Source organism: Triplophysa rosa, linkage group LG12, assembly GCF_024868665.1.
Source record: "Triplophysa rosa linkage group LG12, Trosa_1v2, whole genome shotgun sequence".
Taxonomy (NCBI): Eukaryota; Metazoa; Chordata; class Actinopteri; order Cypriniformes; family Nemacheilidae; genus Triplophysa; species Triplophysa rosa.
Window position 1 is genome coordinate 13,478,751 of NC_079901.1, and position 20,617 is coordinate 13,499,367.

General features: G+C 37.9%; 1 protein-coding gene across 1 annotated transcript; it reads left to right on the forward strand.

Annotated features, from left to right (window-relative positions):
* The first annotated feature begins 2,317 nt into the window (after positions 1–2,317).
* capn12 (calpain 12) lies at positions 2,318–18,318 on the forward strand. Its single transcript, XM_057348670.1, is given in 21 exon segments — positions 2,318–2,620; positions 3,065–3,134; positions 4,393–4,511; positions 7,558–7,691; positions 7,914–8,085; positions 8,194–8,277; positions 9,247–9,332; positions 9,413–9,490; positions 9,915–10,090; positions 10,260–10,522; positions 11,116–11,127; positions 11,499–11,707; positions 11,840–11,876; positions 12,062–12,136; positions 12,274–12,319; positions 12,573–12,634; positions 13,342–13,410; positions 13,824–13,902; positions 14,002–14,118; positions 17,329–17,381; positions 17,800–18,318. Coding segments are annotated over 21 exon segments (2,166 nt in total). The 5' UTR covers positions 2,318–2,422; the 3' UTR covers positions 17,827–18,318.
* Positions 18,319–20,617: the final 2,299 nt, after the last annotated feature.

Sequence of the window (20,617 nt, forward strand, 5' to 3'; positions counted from 1 at the left end):
AAACCAATATATTATTTTATAAACATTTTTCGATTAATTTTTAAATGTATTAATAGTTTTAGTAAGCTATAATAACTGTATTAGCCTATACACTGTTTTAAGAATTTATTTTTTATCTTTTTTATGATAAAGAGAGACTGTGGTTCACCATAGCTTTGTGCGTCGAATACAAATTCATCACACATCACACTTTCAAAAATGACATAATACCAAAAATGTCAGTTAAGTACATCCAGACACAATACGTTGCGGGGAAAGTGATATGGACTACTTTTATAGTATTTTAGATGTGGTCACTTTAAACTGTCACTGTATGAAATTAGTCATACACTATTAGCTCACAGACTTGTCAGATGTGGTAAGACTTATAGTTAAAACCCTGTCACAGATGTGGCAGAAATAGGGTCAAATTAAGTGACAACACCTCTGCTTTCACACATACATGCTCACTGTCACACACAAACACACCATGCCACTCCTTAATAACCTCCCAAACAAGCTGTGTGTTACTGAGAAGAGGTGGGAAAAAAATCGCACAACACCTGGTGACCTCCACTATCGCTCTGGCACAAACACACACACACAATGAGTGAAATACAGGTGAGAACAGATTCTTGGCACTGGACGGACAGACTGGTTGAACTAGCACTTTTTCCAAGGCAGTCTGCTCAGGTCTCTGTCATGTTCACAATATGCCATAAGCTACCCTGAGGGATCAACTCATACTTGCGAGTGAGTTAAGTGACTGTTCTTTGCCCCTTAGAAAATAACACCTTTTTTTCTTTTACCAAGAATGTGGGCCAGGTAAAGAAGCAAAGAAGTGTGTAAAGGAGATGCTTTTTATTACTTGTTTTAGACCAGTTCACTCTGCAAACATTTTAAAGTCTTGCTGAAAAAAAACATCACAGAAACTCTAATGGATGTAATGGTTATAGTAGAAATTGTATTGGTTTTGATAGAAAGCTATAACAGTCTTTGTGGGTCTCTGTTGGTAATGATACTGTGGGTTGTCATCTGGCAGGTGGGAACCAATAGAGCACCTTCAAAACCTACTGAAAGAAGGCCAAAACACACTACACGGAGGAATTGTGTAATGAAAAAAACCAATGGTAGCCTAAACAGCTGATGGTTCCGTAATGGTTTTTGTAATGGAAACCATTAGAGTTTGTATAGTTTCAGAAGTTAAAGGCAGTTGAATAAGAAAAAAAAAGTAAATAAAAAGAAACTGTGATTGTAAAATCATGCATTGAGCAAGCGAGTTGAATACAAGATAAGTAGTAATTGTCCTTCTGTTGTCGACCTCCTGACCCTCTTTCATCCCATTCGAATGCACCTTTACACTGGGCACCAGTTCCGTGCCTGGGAACCGACTGGTGTTAATTGACGCCTGTGAGCAGACAGACTCTTGCTGTGGGCCGTGGGAGCAGTCGGGGTCGTGGACGCGGCGGGAGTGTGATAATGTTCGGGGCGGGTCAGCGACCTTTGTCATAGCGACATAATCCTCCCTAACTGAAAGACCATATGTAGCCTACAGAACATGGGCATCAATGACAGAGTTAATCGCGAGCGATTGTTCACATCCATCTCATTATTGGGCGTGTTTATTTAGCCCTTGTAAGCTTGTCCGAATGTGTTTTCATGCGGGCGTTGAAAGAAACGCAAAGTAATTATTTGAGGTCAGGTGATATTTGACAGATACAATATGAGTTCTACATTCGTCAAATAAAAATATAAATACGTTATTTCTACATATGCCTACACGATCAAATATATCATTTAAAATACTTACTCGAACGCTGAGGTCCAGCGTGAGAACTTTGACACGTTGGCGGGATATCCAATGCGGCTGCATTGCAGTGCCATCTAGTAGCGAATGTGTTGTTTTACACATAGTGTGTTATTCCATTTCGGACCTTGTTGATTGAATTTTTCCTCATGTAGAAATTACAAAATTAAAAAAACTGTTTTGAAAAAACATTCGTCCATAAATGTCTATAAACGAACTCGCGTAGCAGATCTCATATGCGTTTCTGCATGAGGAACGGCCTAATATTTAATAGAGCACACGATGAGATCAAAAAAACATGATTTTTGAAAAAAATGAAGAACGGAGTTATGTAATTTTGGAACCAAACTCTTCATATATATTATATATATATATATATAAACAAACAAACATACATACATACAAACAAACAAACAAACAAACAAACATGTCGCGTGAGTGATTTAGATGATTTAACAGCCCACTAAGGATTATCGTGCAAGTCTCGGGTTTCCACGCCCCCCAGTGCAGTAGCCTACACACGAGAGGGTGTGTTGTTACAAACTGTTCGAACCTAAAACTTTTGCACAAAACTTTTAGGCAAGCTTTTGTGATTGTGCAGACCTCAGTTCATCCTCTCGATTGCTCTTTTTAAAGATGTCTGGTAGCAGCTCTGAACAGGGATCCTATGACAATCCGGTTAGGTTCAAGGATCAAGATTATGACACCCTTCTTCAAAATTGTCTTAAATCTGGCGTCCTGTTTTCAGACCCGATTTTTCCAGCGAATCAAAGTTCTCTCGGTGTGCCCGTGGACCCTGACCCCAAAAAGACAGCCAAATGGCTGCGGCCGAAGGTAAGACGACTAATATAATTTTTTAAGAATATATTTTCTCTTCATTTAATCATAAATAACATTGCTCTGATGTCAAGCATTTACAACCAATGACTATTACTTACATCAATACGTAATTGTTGGAAATAATTGAATAGTCAAGTGTAGTGTTAAATTAATATGTCATTGCTTCTGGTGTAAATTATTTGAAGGTTGCTTTAAAAAAATAAAGTCTGCAGAATGTAAAAGTACACATCAAAAGCATGGAGGAGGGGGAAGCGAGGAGAAACGATGTGTGCAACAAGACATAGTTAGGATTGAGAGATTCTTGACCTTGTCTAAAGTGTAAAAAGTGTTCACATGTCCAAATTAGCCTTCATCACATGTACCTGCAAATAGTTTTTGGCTCGTGTGGAATGTTTCAAATGTACCTACATTTTTCTCCCCCCTCCCCCTCTTCAAAAGGAAATCACAAGCAATGCTGTCTTTGTTGAGGGCACTATGGGCACCACCGATATCTGCCAGGGCCAGCTGGGTAAGTCCACGCCCATGTAAGTGCACGCTTGTTCATATTTTATGCCAGGATAATGGGATAACGCCTTACTGCACTTCTCAGAAAACAAATCATCCGAACGCACCCTGGAGGCATGTGCGCTACCAGAGAAATATCCGTCTTTGGCAACACTCCCACTCTTTCCTCCTTATCATGCAGATGCCCCCCATCTTCTTCTACCCAGATCTTCCTCATAATGCTTAATGTACTATCCCCATTCTGCCCGTCTAGCCGCGAGACACTTCGCTGATCTCGAAGCCTCCTGCAGAATCCCTGCTGAGAGATGCAACGTGGAGCCGCCGCGGGCCACTCACATCAAAAACACGACAAATGTATTAGAAGCAGGAGGGATGAAAGCTGAGAGGGATGAGGGAGGGAGCAAGAGGTCGGATTGGCATCATCTGCCTACCCCTCCCTCCCTCGCCCCCCATTTCCACCCACCTAAAGAATAACAATTATTGTGCACAGCGGGTATTGTTTTATTGTTTTGCCTTGCCCAACTCTCTTTCTCTACATCTGGCGTTGATTCGATGTTGACTTCGAATCTTGTATTGACTTGCATTGTTGCCAAGATCATCACGTTTACATGCTTAACTGGGTTCTATAGATTATGACTTAAACTTGGTTTAGAGTATTTAAACATCGTCTGCTTGATACTTGAGTGGAAGACAACATTTGTCTATCATTTATTGCAAAATTCAGCATTTCGCTAGTTATCCACAAAATGTGAACCGGACATCGTAAATCATAGTCAGGAAGACCTTTGCTTAAACCATGAAGGGGGCATTTGCCCCTCAGTATTTGGATGTCCTCTTTGTAAATAATAGATGAAATTAGCAACGCAACGCTAGGATAACAAACACATGTAAATAATCTCATTTGAATGGAAGTCGACCCAAAGAATGTATTATTCTTAGCAGTTCAAGAAGAAATATGAATTCTTTGTTTTGAAGAAAGTCCTCGCGTCGTTATATTCGGGCTATTTATGCAGAACTCGCAAAGAACAGTTTGGTGCCATTCCTGTGGGAGCATATTTTTTTTTTATGTCTTCTATGAAGTCACACAAATAATCTGTTTCTGTTTCCCTCACATGGCGCAAGTGAACAGCTGTTACCTGTTATAGAGGAATTCACTGTGTGAGAGACAGACAGCATGTCTCCTTAAGACTTAAAACTTGTGTTTGATGTCGTGCTCATGTTTGCACGTAAATATCAATGGAATTTATGTTTTTCTCCTGCAGGCAACTGCTGGTTGCTGGCCGCCCTGTCCTGCCTCACCATGCATCCGACTCTGTTCGTGAAAGTGGTTCCGGCTGGCCAAAGCCTGAGTGAATCGTACGCGGGCATCTTCCGGTTCAGGGTAGGAGTTTATGGAGGCAATTCTCAGACAATTACATCTTTATGTAGTTAGCCTTCAACAATAATTGAATTGTCATTTTTTCACGAGCATGTAAAACTTTGGTCAATTGGAAATTTAGAGATTAGTGAAAATGATTGAAAAGGAATCAATAAATGATGTATAGAGAAGCAATAAAAGAGCCTGTAACAATACGTTTCATTTAAATGGGCCTGTATTTATAGCTAAAGTGGGAGACCGATAAAGGGCCAAATCAGAATTTATGTCCCCGTTTGAATGGCTCCTATGTAATTATGTGTCTAGATTTACTTCTAGCTGGTGCATCGGTGGAAACTGTAATTAGAATCACTCTTCTTTGACCCTACCGTCCCTAACAGCTGAGGCTCATTCCAGAAACAGCTCCTCCCGTCATCTTCCTTTTGTCCCACTGACACATACATCTGCATGCCCCTCCCCCTTTAAACACGCTTCGCCGCAAATGATCAGATTTTTATCAGTTTCTCGTGCACACAGGAGGAACACTGTCTTTCTGTTTGTTCATGCTTTGTATATTTGCTACAGACTTTTAAATTACGGCTAAGCTTTCAACCGTCATCGCTAAATGTGAGTCACAAGAACCTCATCGGATGTGTTAGAATCACTGAGGTCATTTAATTCAAAGTTTGTTTTTATACGGCCACACAGGAAAGATCCTCCGGGTGGCAAACTGTCATGAGAATGGAATGCAAACATCAAAACAAGCTTTAACAATTATAAATAAATGTGATGTTTGTCTCAACATTGTCCTAATAAGTCTAATTTAAAACATTCCAGTTCTCTCAAAGACTCTTTTCTTTTACAAGAAAAAAGCAAACGCTCACAGAATGGTTCTTGTGTTTTTCTCTGCCCTTAAGACTCCTCTGAGAGTCTCATGTTTGTGAGACTTGTGACAACATTAAAGAAAAGGTCACGCAAAAATTACAATTCTGTGATAAACCAAACCAATGTGTGTTTTTTCTTCTGTGAAACACAGAAGGTGACTGACAGAAATTTTGACAATTTGATTCCACATGATTATAGTTTAATTCAATAACTGTTGTCCATCATTTAGTCCATGGGGTTACTTTGAGCTTTAAGTGATATTTTACCCAAAAATCTGTCAATATTTACTCACCCCCATTTCATTTCGAACCTTGACTAACTGGCACCCATTCACTTGCATTGGTTTTGTGTTCATACGATAGAAGTAAATGGGTACCGGCTCTGTTACCAACTTTCTTCAAAATATCTTCTTTTGTGTTCTGCGGAAGAAATAAAGTCATACAGGTTTGATGACAAGAGGGTGAGTAAATGATGACAGAATTTTCATTTTTTGAGTAAACTATCACTTTACAACCAATCCCATGCTTAACTTTCTCAAGCTTAATGTAAATAAGTACATTTTATGGTGCGCTATCACTTTAAATAAATCCATACTTCACATTTTTAACAGAAAGATCATTTCTACAGATTAGGGCTGCAACTAACGATTATTTTGATAATCGATTAGTTGGACGATTATTTTTTCGGTTAATCAATTAACTATTCAGCCAAGCATTCACTTAATGCAAAATATGCTAAATAAACCACCGGGAGACTGCATTTATTAGATATTATTTACTAGAATAATCTGGCTTGTTCTATAAACACCATGCACTGTGCTGTGTTTTACCTTTTTTGTTTTTCAGTTTTTCTCATTTTCTCCTGTAAAGCTGCTTTGGAACACTGCACATTGTGAAAAGCGCAATATAAATAAAATTAAATTGAATTAATCGGATAAAAATGTAATTACATCTTTTGCTTATAATAAGTAAATCAGATATGGGTAAAGTATACACAACTGAACTCATTAGCCTTCTCCCAAAATGTTGTGAATGTCTCCATAATTAAAACACCTGGTGAGTTGATTCAGGTGTGTCATATTAGAAGCAACTGACAATAGTCTCTCCCAAAGGTGGGAGCGAGGGGAGGGTCGGCCAAGGAATATTATTTTTGTGCCATGAAAAGTGAGATATTTGTCATGCAAATGTAGTGAAGTACAGTAAAAAGTAAACAGAAAAAGTAATACTTAAGTACAAATACTCAAAAAGTGTACTTAAGTACAGTTCTCAAGTAAATGTAATTCGTTACTTCCCACATCTGAACTAAATAAACCACCAAATCAGGGTATTTAGCCTATTATGTACTTTGCAAAGTGCAAACGCCACAAATTGGGTTTTACTCATATAATCTTTAATTTTGTCATTTAAAACACCTCTCCCCTTTAAACTTTAAAACTGCGCAGCTTGAAGAGATGCATGCAGAACACGTCTGACTTTAAAACTGCGCAGATCATGCTGCACGAAGAGACACATATAAAATGGTCATTTTAAAAGGGAAGAACACGCGCTTGATTTATAACTGCGCAGCTCGCAAGTGACGTCACAGACCAACTAATCGATAATGAAATTCGTTGTCATTATCGATTAGTTGTTGCAGCCCTACAGATGCTGTTTGTTTCCAAAAAATCACCTTGATCTAGCTTGCAACAAGCCACTCTTGCTCATGTTTGACTTTAATATCAAAATCTAATACAACGGGGCCCTCGTAATTAAACTTTCAAAGCATATTAGCATCGAGAAGCTCTATAGGAACAGGTATTCACAACATGACTTGACCTGATCCTGGAGGGTTAGAGAGGAGAGCAATGACAGGACACTTCAAAAACAGGACATGAATGTGAAAATAGAGGGTTTAAAAGGGGGGAAGGCTGTTGATTGATGCCTGAAATGTCTCGACTTGTTGCCATAACCAAAAAGCTCAGACACATGGACATACGCTCAGTTACCTGCAGGCCAACACACGTCCATACCTGCCTGTCTAACATAAAGTGTGTACCTATTCACATTACAAAAAAAAGGAAATATACACGTGATATAGAATCAAAACAACAGAGAATCAAGACGCATTTCTGCGTACATCACAACTAAAATATGCATGTACACAGCTAATGTAATCCTGGTCTCTCTCTTTCACTCTCACTGTGGTGTAGTTCTGGCAGTATGGTGTGTGGGTGGAGGTGATAGTGGATGACAAGCTGCCTGTGAGAGAGGGCCGTCTGCTTTTCAGCTATTCTCGCACCAGCAATGAGTTCTGGAGCGCCCTGGTGGAGAAAGCTTATGCCAAGTGAGTTGAAGCATATGTGTGTTTGACTGTGTGGGTGTGGGACTGTAAGGTTTATTAGTGACACTGTTTACATTAAGCGCATTGTTTCGTTCTTTTGTAAGCGAAAAAAAACTGAAATATTGTCAAATGCAATTGATTTAGGACAAATTACGTGGAATCGATTAAATGAATTGAACTCATTGTGTAATAGTTATGTGTGTATGTGTTTCTGTGTGCGTACAGGCTGATTGGTTCCTACGGCAGTCTGAAGGGGGGTATTATCTCTGAGGGGATGGAGGACTTTACGGGGGGTATTGCTTACTCCCTCCCCGTGTCTTTGAGGACCCCCCGCGTGCTCTGGAAAGCCATTACCGCCGCCCTGGCAAGGAGCAGCCTGCTCAGCTGCTTCATACATGTACACACACATATGCGCACAAGCAGTAGTAACACATACTAGTAAAAGGATTAGGTGCTTATGAATCAGATATACATGAATGTGCATGTGTTATGTTTGTGTGTGCAGGCTACGAATGTGAAGGAGATTGGCACTACGACGTCAGAGGGTCTGATCAAAGGTCACGCCTATGCCATCACTGATACTGATAAGGTATAAACCAGAACACACACCTATATTTGAATAGAACTTAAAAGGGCGAATCTCATCAAGAAATGCCTAGTATAATATTTCACATTAAAATAGTAATAATTATGTTTCATAATAAATATTTTATTTTATAATAAAGTAAATAACAACTATTTAATATATAACAATTATATAATTATTATTTTAAAATAATTATTCAAATTAAATTATTATTCATTTTTATTAAATGATTTTAATTAATTGACAATTTTTTTTAAAACAATTTTATATATATATATACATACATACATATATATATATATATATATATATATATTAGTATTTATTTTATAATTCAGTCATTTTAATATTTTATCAGAGATCAGGTAATAGTTTTTATTTTAGGACACAACAGGGTTTATAATGTCATAGAGCACATAACATAATATTGTAACATAATGTCCATACCTCTTGAAATCAAAAAGAAAAAATAAACAGCGGCACAAACATATATATTTTTATAACCGAAACTAAAATACAACTAATAACTAAAATATAAGTATATGTTTGCTCAAATTTGGCCTATTTTAGGGCCAAAAGCATTATCATTTATGGCCTTGTGACTTTTATCTTGCTTTGTGACTTCTGATTTTACAAAGTTCTTACTACTGTAAATTGTACTATAACTGTAACTTTAAAAAAAAACAAGATCAGCATAAAGTACATTCAGAAATAGTTTTAAGTTATTCTTTTTTGGGATTTCATTTCCATTATTTTGAGAGGACAGTAGAGAGAGAAGTATGGAAAAACGGGCTTTAAGGTCTGAAAAGGACCACAATAGCGATGTTGCTCGATATTTACAGAGCACTGTCCAAATGGCCATGATGCTCAAAATATCACAAATATTACAATAACGTGTACCTTACCGTTTAAATCATTAAACGTCATAAAGAGCCCATAGGTTTTCACATGCCTTTGTCTTTGTATGTGTAGGTCCAGAAGCAGTCTGAGGATGTTCTGCTGCTGAGGTTGCGTAATCCCTGGGGGTTTGTTGAGTACTGCGGCCCCTGGAGTGACAAGTGAGAAAGACCTCAGCAGCTCATTTTCTTACCACATGCCTCAGGGCTTCTAAAGACTTCATATTTGTGTGTGTGGGCAGGTGTAAGGAATGGGACTGTATAGACGGTGCTCAGAAGACCAGACTTGAGTTGGCCAAAGTTGAAGATGGAGAATTCTGGTAGGTAAATATTCACAGTAAATAAAAACATTTTATTTTATTCTAACAGGGAAATTGAGACATTATGTTTTATCACCCCCCCCCCCCACACACACACACAGTTTCTGTTTGTCTCTCTTGTAAGGGATAGTGTACATTATTACAAAATAAACCCCTACAGTGTGGCTCAGGACGTGGAGCACAGGTCCTGTTACTAGGTTATGGCTAGGAAGTTGTGCGTTACTATAAGTCTATTTCTTGGCCTGAATAGGTAAAAAACCTTTTCTCACCAATAGAAGTCATACCTTACCCTCACAAGTAAAAGATTTCATGTTCTTTGTACTGTTTCAGTACTTTACCCCCTAAAGAAAAGAGGTAGCATAAAAGCAAGTGGTGTCTTTGTAAAACAGGTACAGCTAACACCCAAATGCTTATGTGTTTGCAGGATTGGTATAGAGGATTTCTGTCGACTGTTTAATACTGTGGAAATGTGCAGCGTAAATCCTGACTCCATGACAGGGGATGCTAGTGATGACACAGCATCTCCAGTCTGGACTCTGAGCTCACATCAGGGTACCTGGGTCCCTATGTGCTCTGCAGGGGGCAGCCGTCGCTACCCAAGTAAGTGATTTATTTGATAGCATAGTAGTTGTTGAAACATTTTTTTGCAGCCAGTGAAATATTGCAACAGAACGATGTGTTATTTTGGCATTACTGCCTAGTACATAAACTTCTTCCTTGCTTGCAATCCTTTTTCTTTATCTCCCTGTGTTCGTTTTCATCCCTGCAGGATCTTTCTGGAAAAACCCTCAGTTCCAGCTGGTCCTGTCTGAGAAAGATGTGGATGACTATGACTTTGGAGAGGATGAGTTTACTGTGGAGGACGCGGGTGGTGGAGAAGATGATGAAGTTGATGTGGTGCCTCCTGCAATCAAAACCGAGAAACAGGAAGAGAAAAAGAAGAAGGGCACAATACTGGTGGAGCTTCTCCAGAAATACCGCAGACAGAAAGATAAAGTTAACTTCCTCTACATTGCCTTCCACATCTACAAGGTGAGAGACAGATGAGATCGTATCACAGAGCTTGAAGACACTTTCCAAAAATATTTTTTTTAAACTGGTATTCCATTATTTCTTTTAAGGATTAGAGACACCAGTTTTGATTTTGTTGTAAGAACCTTTATTTGATTTAGTACTTTAAAATGTTCACACATAAGAAGTAAAATGATTTTTACTTTTTCCACCACATGTATGAATACAGTAAAATATGGGATATATGGGTTTATGTCATTTTGTATAATTTATATTTATGCAATTTATAAATAAATACAGACAGTTAACATTTGGATCTGGAGATTAAGTTAAAATCGTTTTTTTTATAAATGTATTATTTATTTCATGTTTACTCAGTGTTTATTGTTGTGAAAAACACTAATCGTTGTAAATTGTATTTTGTTAAAATTTTCTTTAAAAAAGAACATTTTAGTTTGATGTGCTAAGGTCAATTTTCAACACTTTCTGAAGGTTAAGCACCTTCTTTCATTGACAATTTGAAAAAAGAAAAGAAATCTTTTTAAGGATTGTGAATTGTTAAACTTGCAATCCTTCTGTCTCTGTCTTTTTCTCTGTCCATTTTATTTATTCAGATCCCACCTGAGGTGAGTTCATGAATTAATATCATATAGTTTGCAAGTAATAGTATATTCTACTATATACTACCCTGTACAATGTCTCTTATATGTTATTATCCCCCATTTTCTGTAAAATAGTCTTTATTTTATATATGCATATTTTAGAATCTTTTAGACTGTAAATCGTATTATATTGTATTGTCATTGTGTTGAATGTCTGTACTAGAAGCTTCCAACACCAAAGAAAATTCCTTGTGTGTGCAAGCACACTTGGCAATAAAGCTCTTCTGATTCTGATAATAGAAATAAAATACATAAACAGGGCAGTAACTGAAATATCAAAACATAAACACGCGTCTTTAATGCATTTCCACAACACAAATCTTTTCTGCCCGCAGCTGCAGGACAAACCTGGTTCTCTAGATCAGCAGTTTTTCTCCAACAACAGGCCAGTCGCTCGCTCTGGAAAGTACCGGAGCATCAGGAGTGTGTGGAGGAAGGTGCACCTGGAACCTGGCAGTTATGTTATAGTGGCCTCCGTCTAAAGGCCCAACCAGCAGGGGGAGTTCTTCCTCCGTGTTTACACCAAAACTGGCAACATTCAAGGGTACTAAGAATGAAATGCAAATAATGTCTGTCTGATGATTCTGTCAGCTTTGATGATCTTACCTGATTCTGACAAAATGCTGTTGATATAATGTCTGTCCATCAGTTCCTATATTTCAAATCTGCATTACAGGTTTCAGGATATCCCCTGTACCAACAATTACTCTGTGGTAAGAGTGGCCCGCTGACCCTGGGGCCATTTAACAGAACCACATCTCGATCTTGTATATGTTTCTTTTTTTATTGCTAGCAAACATAAATATTTAGTTTTGGTAAATATTATTGGTATATAACCAATAATAATGTATGTTATATATGTCATTTTAATCTCTGTATGTGTGTTTTGTATTTATAGGCGGTAATGTCAAAGCCGTCTTTACCTGAGGATCAGTTCAGGGTCCAGAAGTGGTTTGATGAGAAAGCTGGATCGGTAAGCAACACAGTCTCTTCCAAACACCCTCTAGTATGACCAAAGAAACATATTATTTAACATTTGTTGAATCATTGAAGGCAGTAAACATGTTAATGCGTAATTAAACACGTCATTGTGTATTTTTAACTTCTCAGGATGACAGAGTGAATGCTGTGCAGTTTATGAATCTGGTCAACTCAGGTCAGGACTTTAAAGTTTTGCTTGAGCTGTCATGGGAAAAATAAATGAAACACTGTTGCTATACCACGAATGATCACAAGGTGGAAGTATTGTGTAGCTTCGCTAGCAAGGGGTTATGACCTCAAACCAAACAGTATATTGGCAATACATTTATCCACATATATAAATGTGCACTGAATAACTTTAAATCTCAAGAAATAAATAGTATTAAAAAATATGTCCTGTTTATGCAGTATTTATAACTGTGTTTCAGTGTTGGAAAAAGACTATGAACTTCCCCTGGAGACCTGCAGACAGCTCATATTTGGGGAGGATGTATCCTTCTTCAATCAGTCAATATTCTCAGTTCTATTTTAGGGGAGTCTGGGGCAAGTTGTCACACAATGAAGGGTTATGTTTTATAACTGTAAGCTTTCGAGTCAATCGTTCAAGTCTGTGTTTTCTTTAGCAGTGGTTTATACAGTATGTTATATATATTATTATGTATGCTACTATTATGCTATGGCAGGATTCTTGGTGACAACTTGCCCCATATAGTTAACATGTGTTTAACAACTCCTGGGCAATAACTTAAAAAAAAAATGTAACACTAACATATCGCTGCTGTTCTTCAAGGTCTAAATTTGCTGTTTTCAAGAAAAAAAACAGTACTTTTTAAATGATTAAATACTGCGTTGTAAATATTGACAAGCACTTTTCAATACTTTTCATTGGTTAAATATGTGCAAAACCCTGTGACAAACATAAACATTGACTTATAATAATGATTTATGGCAAAAAATAAAATCACAAAATTTCAGGAACATGGAGAAGGACACCAGTGATATGTGCCTATACAGGCTTTCAAAAATAAACCTTCCTAAAGAAGTATTTACCTATTTAAATACTTGGGTATTTAAACACTTAGGTGTGTATATACTTAGGTGTGTGAGAACTAGCCCCAGCCTTCTTTGTTCTATATTTTTTTGAATATCTTATTTTTATTTCCCATTCCTGGTTAATATTCTTAAGGTTGTATGTAGACGGGTGGCAGAGGCCGGCTGTACAGAGCTCAAGCAGAGAAGCTGCTCACCTCCCTACGCAATCTGCAGGTATCTCAGTTCTCGTGCGTGAAAAGGTCACTCTCAGCTTTGGCAGCGTGTTAGGAAGCAGTGTAGGACACTGAGCTGTGACAATTATTAGGCTGTAAGGTTACACAGAGCTTGTATTGCACAGAAAAAAAGACCTTGAAACGGTTGTTGTTATTGTGCCAGTATAACATCTGAATCTTAAACACAAGTTTTCTTTTTGACATTCTTTCACCAAGTAATGAAGTTTATTATGAGATTGATTATTAACTAAAAGGATGGTTTGCGGTTGCCAAACCACACGGCATCTTGGCACATTGATATAAAACGTGCAGTCACAGGTGTGCGTTTAAACATGACTCATCCAATCATAAGAGCAGGAATATCCATTTTATAAACCCATTTTTATTGATATTTTGTGTTATTTTTGGCTGCAGTCCATTTTTTTCCAGTTTGATGAGGACTCGTCTGGAACCATGAGCCCGTTTGAACTCAGTCTGGCTCTGAATGCTGCAGGTGAACACACACCCACACACACACCACACCCTGTATATATACACAAAAGCAAAGTTAAAGACTCTCCTCCCACGGTTTGTCCTCTGTCTTTGCCCTCAGGTGTGGAGTGTGACAGTGTTGTGGTGCAGATGTTGTGGGAGAGGTTTGGCGCTGGTGAACTCTACCTGCCCTTCTATGGCTTTGTGTCCTGTGTTGCCAGGCTGCAGGTGCTCTTTGGTAAGACAAGAGAATCAGGCGCGCTACCTAGAATCCAAACTGTAGTAAAGCCGTTCGTGTTTACTAAGTATTTAAAGCTCCGGTAAAATTTAACAGCATCAAGTGGTGAGGTTGCGAAATGCAACTAAAGGCTTACTCCACCCCTCCCTTTAGAAGCACTAAGGTTGTCACGTTTCTGCCGAAGGAGATCATGTATTTACGAATTGCACTCTGTAGAGAAGTTTGTCCATTTAGGGCTACTATAGAAACAACATGGTGAAATCCATGCAAGGGGACCCGTGGTGTATGTAGATAGAAATAGCTCATTCTAAGGTAATAAAAACATAACGCTTCATTATGTAAGGTCTTTCTTTATACACCACTGAAGACATTTCTGTTAGTAGGTCCTCCAATAAGTTACACATTGGACCTTTGAAGGGAAATGTCACTTGGGATAAAATTCTTTGAACTTTCTGTTATAAGAGTGCAAAATAGCTTGTATTGAAATTAACATGTCAGAAACCTGAAACGTAATATATGATCGCTCACAGTGGCATGTCGACAACACATCATTATTTTGGACCTATGATATCAGTCCAAGGCCTGATGGTCCTGTTAGTGCATGAGCAGAGAGAAAAAAAATATTTCATTTTATGCTTTTAAGAGGCCTTTAAAAATCTGGTAAGAGGCTGATCAAACGTGCTTGAATATAATGACATATTTCCAATGTTGCTCGCTACTTTAAAATGGCCGGAAATGGAAAAACAGGCTTTTTGCCCACATAATGGTGTAGTAATGGCATCTACAGGGAACTGACTGATGATAATAACCAGCCAAACCCGGATGCATAGAAGAAGTTGTAAAGGAACAGTAACATAAGTTGATAAGTGATAAGTAGACCGCAGAGCAATTTTTTTTTTAATAATAACAAAAATTATGATATGACACAGTTAAAGTGATCACTTTATCACCTGCTTATTATTGCAAATATTCAGTCGAGGAAACGTTGTTGTTTAAACCAATGATAAATGTGAGCTAAGTGACTTTGACTGTTTTTATAATTGTTGGTGTCAGACTCTCGTGGGAGACATCTGTAGAATTTCATACAGTGGCAGTTCTAATACAAGAGGTCAGAGAAGAATGACCAGACCTGTTCCTAACTGACAGGAGGCAGCGGTAACTGAAATAACCCCACAATACAACAATGCTATGCAAAGAAACGTCTCTGAATGCATGTCAGACATTGAAAGCACAAGGGTTTACTCCTGTCAGCTAAGAATAGAAACAGTGGACAGACACAAGACGGCTGGGGAAAAACATTGTCTGTGTAGTCTGTTTCTTTTGAGACACATACAGATGAAGAAGTCAGAGTTTGTCATAAATAACATTATTTCACGGATCCATCCTGCCATGCGTCATTGGTTCAGGTTCTAGTAGTTGTTATGTAATGATACGGGAAATATTTTCTATGTGCGTATTAGTATCTAGTCCCATGATACTAACTCAAGACACTAAAAAGCAATTGCACTCGCTGATGCCGTTGTTTATTTGCATGTGCTGTTGTTTTAGCATTTGATTCACAAATGAAACGACGTAAATCGGGATGTGGAGCAAATGTAGTGCTGAAAGCTGTTTTTACACAGGTCTGCATAGCAGGTTGTGGAGGATGCAGCAGACTACCGTGAAAGATTACCAGAATTGTGCATCATTACTCTAGACAGCTAAATCGACTCAATAGGCTTCATTTAGACTAAATAGACTTTAAAATGCTAAACATGCTGTCGACTACATCATACGTAGGTCTGTTTATATGGCCATTTATAATCCTTTTCTTTATCATCTGAATATAATTTGAGGAATAACTGCTGCCATTATCCATTTACATCATGCATGCATACATTTCTTTAAAATAAATTTCCATTTGTAGTCTGCTTTTTGTGGATAGCAGTAACGCTGAACAGTAATATCACTGCGTCAGGCAGATTTTTGTGAACATTTTAATAATAATCCCAATTTACATAGAAAGGAGGCGTATTTGTGCTGAAAAGAATGACATTTACCTAATTTTAATACATTGCCAGGCTATTTCTGGACACTCAGCACCTGGGTGAACTGAATCGTGGGTGTTTATTGAATAAGACACAGCTTTCAGCGTGCAAAACTGTTTAAAAAATTCATATTCCAGTGACCTGCACAGTCACCAGATCTCAACTGCATATTCTACATATTTTTAATATTGCAAATTGTGTAAATTACAATTTGAAAATGTAATATGTACAGCGCCCTCCACTAATATTGACACCGTTGGTATATATTAGCAAAGACGGCTGTGAAAAAATGTCTTTATTGTTTAATGTTTTGTTCTAAATATTAGTAAACATATTGTACTCAGGGCTGTTATCCAGAATCCATGAGAGCAGAGTTGCCAATATTACTGTATATTTATACATACCGCAGCAGAAAAGATTAAGAGACCATTCCAAATTTTCATTTAATCAGTATTTCTAGATGTATTGTCGCCATTCCAGTCCAGTGTCTGTTGAATTTCAACAAAGTCATCCAACAGCAATGTGAAAGATTAACAGCATGACAAGACACATGAAATGATAAAATCGAGGTTATCGCATAAAATAATAATTTTTGAACAACATTTGTTGTATTGCTTAAAAGTGAATATGAAGTTTGTATTCAGTATTTGAGGTCAGAAAAAATACAGAGCATCTTTTCTGTTATTTTGACTTGTTTCTCCAGTTTTCTTTTTCTGCAAATAAATAGAAACAATATTTTTTATTTGGGAGAAATATTGTTAGTAGTTCATAGAATTAAACAAAAATGAACACATACCTATAAATAGTAGATTCAGAAAAACTGACAATGGTCTTTGAAATGGTCCCTTAATTTATTTTTTCCATGGCTGTATATGATGAAGTAAGTATACTGTAGAATCTCATTCTAAAGTGTATGTAAAAATTGGCCACTTAGTATGTACGTAACCGTGCAGCGATTGTGTTGGACTGAAATTATGACACCCGTTTACATACGGTTCTTCTATCTGTGTCCGGCGTGAAGGTAAATAGAACTGTGCAGTGCTGCATTTAATCATGATGTTTATTATCATGCCTGAAAGCTGTCAAGATATCCATGACGTCATTAGCAGTGATGTGAGTGTGTACACAGTGTCTGTAAACATGTTAATTGGAAAGATTCAACAGGCTGATTGTTGTTTCTCAGATCTCTACGAAAGGGAGACCAGCACAGAGGTGAAGGACAGTGGCATCAATGCTGTAAGATCTTCTTACTATCAACCTCTACTAGTCAATCAATTCTTTTAAGATTTTTTACAGGCTTATTTAACTTCCTTTCTCTATTACTGATGTTAAACTGATCAGCGCTAAATAAGAAACTCAATCATGCTGAATGTCCGTCTGTTATAAAAAAAAGCAGCAAAATGTGCCTTGCTGATTGTCCGAACGTATAGTCCATAATGACTGATAATAAGATAGAGGTTGTCAATTTTGATTTGGTCATCTTTTAATACTACACTATGCTCAAATTTTTGCCCAGCAGTTACAGTACATAATTCACCTTACAGACGTTATACTCATCTAAGCATGTTTAATTTAAGCGTATAGTAAATAATACACTTTGTAAGTCAGTTGTGTGTTGCACGTGTCCTAAATGTTTTCTCTGGTCTTTGTGCAGTGGCTGCTCAAGCTGTTGGCTATATGAGCCGGTCCAGACATGACACCTCAGCAGGACACACTTGCTAGGCCAAGCCACTCTGACGTCATCAGCCTGGGCCTGCGTACCCAACTCTCTCTCTATCTTATTTGTGTTGTATGCGGACCTTTGCCCTGCAGTTGCATCCACCCACACATTGTTCTATCAGTTGGGGTCTTAGACCATGTACTGTAGGTCATGACTGTCAGGATACAAAATGGACTTTTCATTCTTAACACTCTACGTCTATCCGGAGCATTCATAATCAGCAAAAGATTTTATATAATGTTAATGATTGAAAGAAGCAGTGTCACACATTTATTCATTGTAACTGAATAGTTGATGATGCTTTTAGTCTTGAAATCGTCATCATTATTAGTGTTGCTTTTACTGATATTGTGGTCTTATTCATACCTATAGCCACAAAATGAGATGTTCGGTTGTGCCTGACAACCTCCTTCGCTTTCATTTTATGTAATAAAACCAAAATTTCCATTTTTGGCTTTCGGGTACCCAAAGGTCATTAATTTTATTTTTTGTACAAAGTTCTAGAACAGCTGTGAATTGCTTTTAGAAATCAAACCCTGCAATGCTTAATGCATTTAAAAGCGTGGTCTCACGATGCCTGTCATACTTATAACAAGGGGCATAATTGCTTTTTTCCCCTCATGAGGCGTGACTCTTACTTCCTCTTGTACTTTTTCCTCTTATGAGCATTTGCGAATCTGCTCGGTGTCTCTAAAAGTTAGGAACGTATTGTTGCTTCCAAATATAAAAGCACAAGTCATAATCTTTCATCACGGGGCATTTCTATATTAAATTTTGCTGTGCGTATACCTACACCTCCACACACACGCATGCCCTCGCACACACACATTGTTCAAAGAGCGAGATAGTAGCTGTGGGTATAAAAAGCGATGTCTCAGCAGCCCTGCACGCACCGGCTCTATTCTTATCGCTCTGACGCCATGCACAGCGTCATCACGCCATCGCTCCCTCCTCCGCGACGCTCGCTCTCCATCCCTCCCTCCAGCTCTCTCTAGTAACTGTCTCATTCTCACAATCTGCTTCCTCCTCTTCGTGTTCCTCTCGCTCGCTCGTAGGCTCTCGTCCTCTCTCCCGCTATTCCTATTAATAGAAACCTTTGCTCGCACAATGCTTCCTCCCTGCCATAAGGTGACCGAACAGAGGTTGCCCCCAGCAACAGCCCAAGCGCCTCTGGAAACCGCCGTCAATGCTCTCTCAATCACTTCCTGTTCCATGCTTTCCTAGTCACATCTTGTACTTTTCATACTTCGTAATCCCTTTGCATATTGCTTCATCTAAAAAGACATCTTGGCTCTTTTTTCATCTTTAACCCGTTTTCCATGCTGTTTGGCTGGCAGGTAAGCCTGTATCCAAGGAGGTCTGTCATTCCTGGATAGAGGAGCTAACATTTCCCATTCATCCCAAAAACAGTTTTGTCAGTTTTGTGCACCTCCTGGAGGCACTGCCATTTTTGTTCCTGTAAGCACAACTTTTCAAGCTAAGGACATAAATGCTGTATCTTTAAAGCCTCAGGAAAAGAACGTCCCAACGTGCGGATTGGGTGCCACCACATCAACGTGCACAGTCCAAAACCTTTCCCTAGCGACTAGAGATTCACAGATACTAAATTTCTCCACCGAAACGATTATTCAGAGTGATATCTGTCTATGCCGATACTGATTATGAAGATTAAAATTAATATTTCTTAACTTTATGAATGTTATTAATTCATATGACTAATAATATTGAAAGTCAAATTAGTTATGTTTCTTTACATTTTCTATACACAGGGCACAAATTCATTGCATTTTCCTGTCCTCTTTTGAATGACAAGAAATATCGGCTCTGATCATCGGCTGTTTTCAATCTATCAGCCAATAGCCAATATTGAAACATTGCTTTTATCTTCCAATACTGATTATTGGCCAGTATCGGTGCATCTCTATAGCGACTATGCTGAAACCTAAATGTTTGGGCAAATATTTCTGTTTTTAAGTTGTTGAAAATTTTGTTTTAGGCAGAAAACACAGGTACTTTTAAATGGCCTTCACTAGAGAAAAAAAATTCTGTGCCCAGATAGTGTAGTTTTGGCATTTACCAAACACTGACCCCTTGGTTGTATCTAATAGGCCTATAATATATATATATATATATAGTATATTTATATATATATAATATAAACAACGTGTGTAGACTCTGGTTCCTCATTAGGCACAGCATTAAATAAATGCTTACACCATGTCTACACCGAACGCGGCGCGATGCAACAAGACAAAAGACAATAGAACGTATTAGAACCCAATATAATTTTAAATTTTATCCACACTGGATGCGGCGTGGGACAACAATCCCATTAGAACAAGCCGTGTGTCGCATGGCGCCGCGTCCGGTGTAGACACGGTGTTATGCATAAGTGGGTCAGCCAAATTTAATATACACAAAAAAGTAACCAAATTAAAACCACACTATGATTCAAATGAAACCAATAGAGATGACTTTTTTCTCAGTGTAAGAACATTATCAAGAAATACCACACTTAAAATGTTTACTTGCATGCCATCCCTAAGCCTTTGCATTTCATACAGTTTGAAAAGAGTGAATTTTGAAATAAGAGAGTAAAAAAAGGAATAAAAAAAGAAGTTAAGCATTGTTCTGAAGAGTTTGGTTACAAAATGAGAGAACTCCGTTTATAGAAATTTTCAAAAATCATGTTTTTTATTGTGCGTTCCAATTAATATCAATCAAACTGCAGTTGGTTTGTTTTGATTTAAGC